The following is a 10600-nucleotide window of genomic DNA, read 5'->3' on the forward strand; positions in this document are numbered from 1 at the left end:
CCGGTGTACTTTTTCGCAGCACTTCATCCCTCGAATGCACCGAGTCCGTCGGCTCCCTTCCCGTGCCATCCTTCTTGCTAGCTGCTTTTTTCACTTGACTTCTTGTGTTCCTAAGCTCCTGTATACTTAGACACAAGGGTTAAACACTAACATGACCTAATTTAATTTGGTTGATCATATCAAAACTACTACAGGGTACCAATAGAAAGTGAGAGAAGGGAGGGGTTGTTTCTTGTGTTCCTCTTGCTTGTTGGTGAAGAGGAAGGAGAAGAAGGACTCGTGATGGAGAAGAAAAGGGGGATGCTATGATCTTTTTTTCTACCATTGAAGAGAAGCAAAAAAGAGAAGGGATGGGGGAAGAAGAAGAAAGAAAAAGAAAAGAGAGAGATGAGGTGGAGGAATGGGTGTGAGTATGGTGTTGGCATGGGCTTGTTTTGTTATTATTATTATTATTATTAACCACGTTCAGCGAGATGCCCGGGAGCTCGTGTGTCGACCAGGCGAATACGTCATGGTTTTGTCTGAGGCAGGCGACCAATTTTTCCCTTTCTCGGTCTCCAGGTTGACGGTGACAAAGGTGGTTGCTTCCGACCGACTTGGGTGTATTTGAACTTCCTCATTTTCTTCATAGATCAGTGTAGGAGGCTTTTCCGTGATAATGTTCACCTCTAAGCACAGATTTTTTCAAGTGGCCCTCGCTTCAGATTTGACCATCTCGACGTAGCATTGCCGAGTAGCCAGCTGGTCGCCTTTGACTTCACCCACCTTGTCATCCACCGGGAATTTAATCTTCTGGTAGAAGGTGGACATCATCGCTCGGAACTCATTGAGTGTCAGTCGACCCAATATGACGTTGTAGACCGACGACACATCCACCACAATGAAATTTGTGGTCCTTGTCCTCTTTAGCGACTCCTCCCCGAGCGAGACGACCAGGCGGACTTGGCCGATCGGTAACACTTCGTTGCTTGTGAATCCGTAGAGTGGAGTCATCATGGGAAGCAAATCGCTCCGATCGATTTGTAGCTGATCGAATGTCTTCTTGAATATGATAGTCACTGAGTTCCCTGTATCAACAAAGGCTTGATGAATAATGTAGTTAGCAATTACCGCTCGAATGATCAGTGCATCGTCATAAGCGATCTCCACTATTTCTAAGTCTTTCGGGCCAAAATTAATCTCAGATCCTTCGACCTTCTCCTTGCTGTAGCCAATGACATGGATCTCGAGTCGCCAAGCGTGCAACTTCCTCGCTCGGTTGGAATCATCGACGGGCAGCCCACTAGTGATCATTCTTATTTCTCCCCGAGCATTGTTACTCTTGTTCTCCTCCTCTCCAGTCGAAGGTCTGCTCCGCTCGATAGAGGCTCGGGCAGGACTCTGGTTGTTCCTGCTCTGAGATTGATGAGGGTATGGTTCGGCTGTCGTCCTTTCTTCCTCCCTTCGCCCAGCTGATCGATGCCTGTGTCACCGATCAGGAGATGGTGATCGACGGTGATATCCTTGCAGAGCTGGCCTGCTAGCTATTAGTGTCAGGTTGTAGCACTCCCATGTGGTGTGCGTCGTCGACTGGTGGAAAGAGCAGAACATTGACGTCCACACTTTGCCTTTTATAACCTTTGGGTGACCGACCGCCACATGCTGCACGACATGCATCTTGGACTCATTGTGTGGCTGTGCTCCCCTCGATTGAGGCCCCTTGGGAGGCTGATGGCTGCTCGACGAACGCCGCTCAGGTGCTGCGGCGGGTTCGTTAAGCACCTCCCTTCTTCTGGCTGTTTGAGCTTCCTCCATGTTTATGTATTCTGTTGCCTTCCTTTGCAAGTGGTCGAACTCCCTTGGTGGCTTTCGAATGAGTGATCGGAAGAACTCTCATTCGGTAAGCTCTTGGGTGAAGGCGTTCACTAATACGTCTAAGGAGACCGCTGGGATGTCCATGGCCACCTGGTTGAAGCGCTGTATGTAGGCCCTCAATGCTTCCCTGGGCCCTTGCTTCAATGAGAATAAATTCATGCTTATCTTTTAGTAGCGGCAATTACTAGCGAAGTGGTGTAGGAACGCCGCTCGAAAGTCCTTGAAGTTGCGGATTGATCTGTTCGGCAACCTCTTGAACCAACATTGTGTTGATCCGGAGAGAGTGGTGAGGAAGACCTAATACTTCACCCCGTCAGTGTACTAATAAAGTGTAGCCATGTTGTCGAACTTAGCCAGGTGATCATCTGGATTGGTGCTTCCGTTATATTCCCCGATCGTCAGCGGGATGTAATGTCTGGGCAGAGGGTCGTTCAGAATCTCCTATGAAAATTGTTCATTGATCCGCTTGGGCGAATCATCGTCCCTTGGTTCCTTCTCCTTTCTCGCATCCTGAATGTGTGCATCATCTGAGGAAGACCCCCGATCCTTGTCTGCTCGACCCCGTTCCTCCGATGTGGTCTTGAATAACACCCGATAGAAGGGGATCGGCGTATTGGGCACTTCCCTATACATGTCGGTCGACTTCTTATTCTTCCCTCAAGCCGATATTTGATCCGCTTGGTCTCCATGTTCAGTCGGTCGACTAGCAACTGATGCTACGAGTTCCTGCGCATGACACTTAGCCAGCGCCTGTTGTTATTGCTACTCCACTATTTTTGTCGCTTGGGCTTGTATCAGCATGTCAAGCTCCTCTTGCATCAGTGTCACCGTGGTGAATCATTCAGCATCCTCCATTTTCTCATTCAGATGCAGGCTACGTTCCCACAGACGATGCCAAAATGATCCTATCCGAAAGCAGGAAGGTGGAAAGCTGGGGATGTGGTAGCTTCGCTGATTGGCTGTAGACCTGGCTCTACTCTGCAAAACAAGTAACGTCAGTGCCAAGCCAGGGAAGGGGTCCCCGGTGTTGGCTCTTCGACGCTCAAGTCAGTCACCGAAATAGTGGAAGAAAGTAGAGCAATAGTGACTTTAGCGCCAATAGTGAATAACGCGTACCTTCGCCAGTGATGGACCCCTTTTATACAGAGCCTTGGTGGGCAACGTGCACGCTCCTCGAGGTGTGGGCACGTTCTCCAATATACCCCATGAAGGGACCTATCAGGAAAGTACCTTTGGCACCATACCTCAACATGACATGCATATTCCTGATAAGACAATAGAAGCTTCTACCATACGATCTACCTGTCGACTATGCCTCATGTCAGCGACATTATCTCCTAGAAGGATATCAAGTAATACGACCATAGTCCTGCTGTTTGGTTGAGCGGGGTAGTCGCTCGGCCGGGACTCCGCTTCGTTGATGGCCAGGTCTTGCTGCTTGGCCGAGCAGGAAAATTGTACTTGTAGATGACTAGAAGAACAAACGAAGAAGAAAGACCTTAGCCGTGTGATTCCACATGACTGTGTCATGTACTAAAGGAGGAGATAACCTTGGCCATATGGATTCCACACGGCCGAGCCACTAAACAGAGAAGGAGTAGACCTTGGCCGTGTGAATCCATATGGATGTACCATTGGACCAGAGCCAAGGTAGGGTGTGGCCGTGTGGATTCTACATGGTCGTGGCAAGGGTTGTGCCTGGCCCATGCCTTGCCCTATTTAAGAGGACTTCTTCCTCTTCTTCAAGGAGAGGAAGGTTCTCTCCTTGGGAGATCCATCTTGGTTTTGATCTACACTCTCTCCGTACTCTGTTCAACAATCCAAAGTTGCTTTGATCAATTCATTGACTCTGGAAGCAACAGATTGGATCTGAAGATCACTCAACATATCAGATAAGCTTCTTCTGTCTTCTTCTTCTAGTTTGGGTTTTGATTCTTTTAATTCCAATATCTTTGGATTCTTTCCTTCATGTTATGAAGTAGATATATTTTTCTAGTATTAAGGGAGTAATTGTGATGTAAATTGAAGTAAGAACTTATGGATTTACCAATTTCCTATCTGATCATGTTCGGAAGCAGGAAGGTGGAAAGCTGGGGATGTGGCGGCTTTGCTGACCAGCTGTAGATCTCGCTCCGCTCTGCAAAACAAGTAATGTCAATGCTGAGCTAGGGAAGGGGTCCCTGGCGTAGGCTCCCCGACGCTCTAGTCAATCACGGGAATAGTGGAAGAAAGCAGAGCAACAGTAACTCTAGTGCCAACAGTGAATAACGCGTACCTCCACTGGTGATGGACCCCCTTTATATAGAGCCCTGGTGGGCGATGTGCACGCTCCTCGAGGTATGAGCATGTTTTCCAATTTGTCCCATGAAAGGACCTGTCAGGAAATACCTCTGACACCATACCTCAATAGGGTATACATATCCCTGACAAAATAGTAGAAGCTTTCACCGTACGATTTGTCTGTCGACCATGTCTCATGTTAGCGGCACTATCTCCTAGAAGGATATCAAGTGATACGACCATAATCCTGCTGCTTAGCCGAGCGGGGTAGCCGCTCAGCCGGGACCCGTCCACTCTGTCTCAGCTGCTCTTCCCTACGGTGACTGTGTGGTATAGTGACCTCCATGTTTGGATAAGCTCTCCGGTCTCCTTGGCGTTTTGTTGCTCCATATTGAGCATCTGATTATCTTGTCATATTATCTTGAGCTGGACAGGTGGTCGGCTCGGACACATCTCACGTCAGTCGGGTATTGACCGTCCTAACCGATCATTGTAATTGTCCTCCGTTTGGCCCTTTGACACTCTGGCGTTGACCACCTTGACTTTGACCTCCACCTTGGCAGTTGACCCCGTGCTAGGTGGGTCTCCCTATATCGCCGCATCACTGTCTATATGACATTACTATGCCTTGTATCTATTTGATCTTATGTGTATGCATTGCCTTGTACTTAATTACCATGTTTAATTGAATATTTATGTTGATTTGCTAATCCCGTAAAGTAAATTTCCTAGATCATATGACCGAGGAGTTATAGTAACAAGGGTATCATATTTTCGGATATTTAGGACATTGCATTGAAAGGAGAGGCAATCCTCCAAAAGGAAGTAGGGAATTAGACATTATTGTTGTTTCTATTTCTATGTTATTGAGTGTTAGTGTGTTCTTGTGATTTATGACCGAGGCGCCCTAGTGATAGGGGTATCCTGTTACCGGACATCATAGGAATCATTACCATTTAGTGGCATATGATATAGATTAAGATAGCATTTTGGTTTGACCTCCGCGGGGAAGAGCCGGTAATGAATCTAACTTCTATAAGTGCATAGGAATAGGGGATAGGCGTAGGTGATCCATGATACATTGATTAACATCACACTGAAATTGAACCCCTAAAATATTTCCCAAGTCAAGTTCCTCTATACTCTTTCTATTTCTCTCTCTTTCTTAATCTACTTCTCTTCTTTTAGTGTGTGACTCTCAACCCTTGACTGCTTAGCTAATTTGTCGTGAGTAATCGCTAGTGTTTATAACCAGTACTCATGGGATCGATAATTTTTTATTACTTGACAACACTCGTATACTTGTGGGCTCACATTAAGTTTTTGGCGTCGTTGCTGGAGATTGCACTTATAACATTAGTCGATAATAACTTGAGTTAGTCTAAACTTATTCTATTTTTATTTTGTAAATATTTCTGTGATTCTATTTTTATAGATATATCTTGCATTTGCCTACTTTTATTCCTACAATTTCCTTTTTGCATTTTCAATTCTACACTTTATTACTTGTTTCTATATTTAAAAATCCTATTTTTCTTTGCGTGTAAATTCTGCAATTGGAATTCTTGTAATCTTATTCTTGCATGCGAAGATCTAATCTTGCAGAAGATTTATTTCCTCTAGATCCTGAAATTGACAGAACTTATCAAAGAAAAAGAAACCTACAAAGACATCAAGAAGAACAAGAAATTTATGAAGTGATGAACACATCTCTAAAAGATTCCACAACGGCTTATGCACGTGGGTTTCAGTCTAGCATCACCAGACCATCTACTAAAGCCAACAATTGTGAGATTTAGCCTGTGGCAATTTCAATGATTCAACAATATCAATTCGGGGGTGGATCACACGAAGGACCAAACCAACACCTTGAAGTCTTTTATAAAATATGTGGGATAATAAAAATGAATGGAGTTCCAGCAGAAGTGGTGAGACTAATGCTATTTGGGTTTTCTTTAAAGGATAGATCTAAGATGTGACTCACTTATTTGCCAGCCAATAGTATAACTTCATGAGAGCAATGTGAGCAGTTGTTCCTCGATAAATTCTATCCACCAAGCAAGACAGCATATATGTAGAATTTATTGTAAGCTTCAAGCAAGATGACACAGAATCATTACATGAAGCTTGGGATAGATTCAAGAACATGCTCAAAATGTGCCCTGATCATAGGTTGGAAAAGTGGTTAGTGATCCACACATTTTATAACAGAATCAACTATCATACAAAGGTGTCCATAGACTCTGTAGCTGGAGGGGCACTAATGAACAAAGAGTTAGATGAAGCTGAGGAAATTATCGAAAGTGTGGCACTAAATCATCACCAATGGGTGTTAGAGTGAAGTGGAAGCTTCTTTAAAAATTCAACAAAGGCATCAGGAAAATTTGATGTGGATGCACTTACACTTATGTCAGCAAAAGTAGATGCATTATCAAAGAAGCTTGAATCCATGGGGACCGACATAGTTAATGCTATTGTAGGAATCTATGATTCTTGTGGAAGTACAAAGTATGAGTTGTGATACTCATCTAGAATTTTCATCTAGAAAATTCATCTAGATAGACACATAAATGATGGGACCCACCATTTCACTTTTTGTCGGTCTATTATTTATGTGTCTATTTAGATGAATTTTCTAGATGAAAATTCTAGATGAATATCATTTCTTTATTTTTTTTTTTTTTTTGATGTCACATCCCAAACAATTCGTGATTTTTATGGACGTAATTGCCCTTCCCTTCTCGATTACATCTAGAAGCAATGCTTCTTGTATTTATATCGTCGTCACTCGTAGCCTTCTCGAAGTTCCACATCATTTTTTGGGGAAGAATCAGTTCCGTGAATCGATGCCGCTCGAAATCTCGGACGCTACCCTCTCCGATTTCGATCGAGTTTTCGAGGGATTCCAGGGTGCGAAAACCTCCCAACCGGCGCTCAAGTTTCTACTCTTCTTGGCCGACAAAGACCCATCGACCAAGCTTAGCTGGTGCCCTGGTTTGTGTTCTATACCCATCTTCTCTGATCTCTCTTCTTTGCTGCGATTTGGTATGAACGGAATCAGGAGCAAAAAAAGTGATAGTTATCCGATTGATAACTGCCCATGTTCATTTTTTTTTAAAGAAATACTGGGAAAAATCGTTTATTGGGGGGTTCGACATGGTATTTACATGTCGAGATTGTTTTTTCGTTGAATCTATGTGCTTGGTGCAAACTGTAAATTGATAGATTGTGTACGTTTTGTTTTTAATATTCTCTCTTATCTAGTGCGATTTTGTATGAACTGAATCAGGAACATAAAAACGTGATCCGATTGCGAACTGCTCGCTGAGATGTCGAAATCCTCACGTTCCTTAATTTTAGAAATGCGGAAAAAATGATTTTTAGGGCTTCAATAAGGCACTTAAGTGCCAAGATTGCTTGTGCGTTGGATCTATGTGTTTTCGGTGCGAATTTATGATATGATAGATTGTAAGCCTTTCGTTTGATGATCGTGTTTCTTTTCATGATCTGCCATCAGCTTCTGATAGTAAAATTGATCCACACAAGTTTATAAAACCACCCTTATCCATGATCATATAAAAGGTTTTGGGGAATTATATCCATCTGCGCTCCAACACTGATCAAAGCAAAATGGTATACTAGATCAATCTATCTTTATATAGAAATTTGGAAGCTAAACCTGTAAATTCTACTAAACCTCGTGATAGAGGTAACTATCCTTGATTATCTACTTAGCTGTAGCAATTGATCTAGAAGCAGCAAACATGAGGTTATGAAAATAGAGAGACATATATAGGGGTATCTTGGCTCTATTGAGAAACTAGCACAAGTTTCACTAGATTCAATCTCACAAGATCATACAAAATAAAATTATTTGAGATGACCAATTGTGTTCTGTACTTCATCGCTGAATGCTAAGCCTAACGCGACTGCTAATCTTTCTAGATGATTTTATGCATAGACGCTTAATGCGTTCATATTTTAAAGTTTAGGATATTAGTGTTAGAGAAGATATAGTGTCACAGCAATAGATGGTATAATGAGAGAAAGCATGTTAATGTGGTATGTATATGTTCAAAATCAATCAATAAATTATAGTAAGCAAGTAAAAGGTGTGCAGGGTGAAGGAGAGCTATACTTTATTTTAATTAAAAATAATTTTTGATGTCTGTATATTACTAACATTATTACATAAAGTGCACTGATGAAACAAGATTCCATGTAGGCAACCGTGACCCACAGCTTGTTGTTGCAATTGTTGCATGGAAAAGCAACAAATAACAAGGTTCACCACTGCCATAGTCCGTGGTGGAAGAAGCTGTGGCATGTTTGCTTAACAGGGTCTGTAACCACTCTGCACCATATGTGCAGTTTTTCCCTATTCTGGTCTTTTTTAAATAAAAAATCAAGGGCTTGCACTGATCATCTTCCTAATGTCACTTATGTCTGCCATCATTTTCCTTCCTATTGGAGATTTTCTATGATTGAAAGTGAATCAACAGCTGACTACTACCAACTTATTCTCCAATTGCAAGTTATCTCAATTGTGCATAAAGTGACATAGTATTTTCCCAAATTTTGTTGCTTTTTCACTTTTGCTTTTTTGTACTGAATTATTTGGAGGATTATGCAAAATGACTACTAGTCTCTTTCTCTGTCTGAATCCATCTTGATGACATCCTTGTTTGGTTCACCTGAAATCTCTAAGAGCCAATTTTGTGTCTTCAAGAACCACTGCATTTATTGTTTGGTCTACGTCTGATCATTTTGATGTCATTAGTGCAATTGATGAAGCTTTCTACTCAGTTGCTTCACTTCCTCTCATGCAGTTAACTCAATGTATTGTTGTTGTTGTTGTTGAATTAATAACCTGAATCCTAATAGGTTCATAGAAAAATGCACAATATGATGTCTGTAGTTCTTGGAGATTTTTCTACAATGAATCTTAATAGATTCATATGCTCTTACAATGCACAATATGAATCTAATTCACACTATTGTCAAAGGTTTTTTCTTGCTAAGGTAAGATACTCATTCTTTGTATATTGATCCACCAACATAAACCTCACAAGGAATACCTTTGGTGCCCCCATGGGCATAGCCGAGTTGGTTCTCAGGGTGGTATATTGTCACCATGATTTACCTCCCTTCCAAATGCCTTGGGGTGGGTGTGGAGGGATGCATGGGGTGAGCGCATCACCTTTTGCCACAAGGAATACCTTTGGTTAATCAGGTTTATTTTTCTGCAAAATTGTTGCTGCATTGTGAATGACTTGCAATTTGCAGATTGCAATGTTGCCGAGCCCGTAATATACAAAAAGCTGGAAGCATCAAGCAGCAATGTGGGACTTCTGAGAGCATATGTTGGAGATAGATCTACATGGAGAAACCCTAGTCATCCATGGAGGGTGGACCCTCGATTCAAGCTCAAGGGCGTGCCCACGCTCATTCGCTGGGAGAAGGATGCAATAGCTGGACGCCTGGAGGATTATGAGGCTCATGTTGAGGCGAAGATTGACTCCCTTTTGGCTAGCAAATGAACTCTGTAATAGATGTTGCGAGTGTAACACCCAAACTATCCTTCTGAATAACGTAGCATTCACCCTGGAGAAGGGGAGTGTTGCAAAACTATTTTAATTTTCTTATTTTGTTAATCAGACTTTGATCATGTTCGGTATGAATTGGAGGTTTTTCTATTCCCTTTCAGGTTGATTTCTGAGTGAGTTAATTGGATGTTAATTCTGAATTGGATTGCCACTTTTTTGGTTTTCAATTCTGAATTGGATTGCGACTATTGGCTAATTGTAATATGAACCAGCTCATTAGATGAAATTTTAGTTTAAACATTCTGCGTGTTGGTATTCATTGCTGGATTAAAGTCGATATGCGTGCTAAAACTTTGGTTTTATGTTGGGTTGATTAATTATATTCCATCAACATTTGGTTTGAGGAGATTAGAATTTAGCTCCTGGGGGCTTCTCAGCTTTTCATCAAGTAAATCAAAAATTAACAGATGAATTTTTTTTTTATAGACGGTCAATTTAATAATATTAGATTAAAATTGAATATATAATGTCAATTAAAAAAATAAAATTTAATAATATTTTGGTAGGATTCGAAATATGATTTTTCATGTTTCTGATTATATTTTATATAATATTTTTTCAAGCAAAATTTGGTTAAATAAAAATATTTGTATTATTTATCAACGGGTTGAAATCGCAATAAACACTAAATTTTGATTCAATTTTTGAGTTTAACACTAAACAAATAGTTTATTTAAAAAATATATATCTATTTGTTTCAATGTTTTTCTAGTCTATTGAAGAATACATTCTGTTTTTGGGTTAAGATTAGCACTTTTAATTGAATAATTTAATGATTAATTGCAACCTGAGCTAATTAATTATATGGCATGTTTTCGATTGAATATACTTATGCAACACGAGTCAATTAGTTAATTAAT

At 41.3% G+C, this 10600-nt stretch overlaps 1 protein-coding gene across 1 annotated transcript; it reads left to right on the forward strand.

Moving 5' to 3' along the window:
* The first annotated feature begins 6915 nt into the window (after positions 1-6915).
* LOC122041503 (thioredoxin-like protein Clot) lies at positions 6916-9840 on the forward strand. The gene is made up of 2 exons (XM_042601202.1): positions 6916-7128; positions 9421-9840. The coding sequence occupies exons 1-2, from the start codon at positions 6981-6983 to the stop codon at positions 9672-9674; spliced, it is 402 nt and encodes a 133-aa protein (XP_042457136.1). The 5' UTR covers positions 6916-6980; the 3' UTR covers positions 9675-9840.
* The last annotated feature ends 760 nt before the right edge of the window (positions 9841-10600 follow it).

This window comes from Zingiber officinale, chromosome 2A (genome assembly GCF_018446385.1).
Source record: "Zingiber officinale cultivar Zhangliang chromosome 2A, Zo_v1.1, whole genome shotgun sequence".
NCBI classification, from domain to species: domain Eukaryota; kingdom Viridiplantae; phylum Streptophyta; class Magnoliopsida; order Zingiberales; family Zingiberaceae; genus Zingiber; species Zingiber officinale.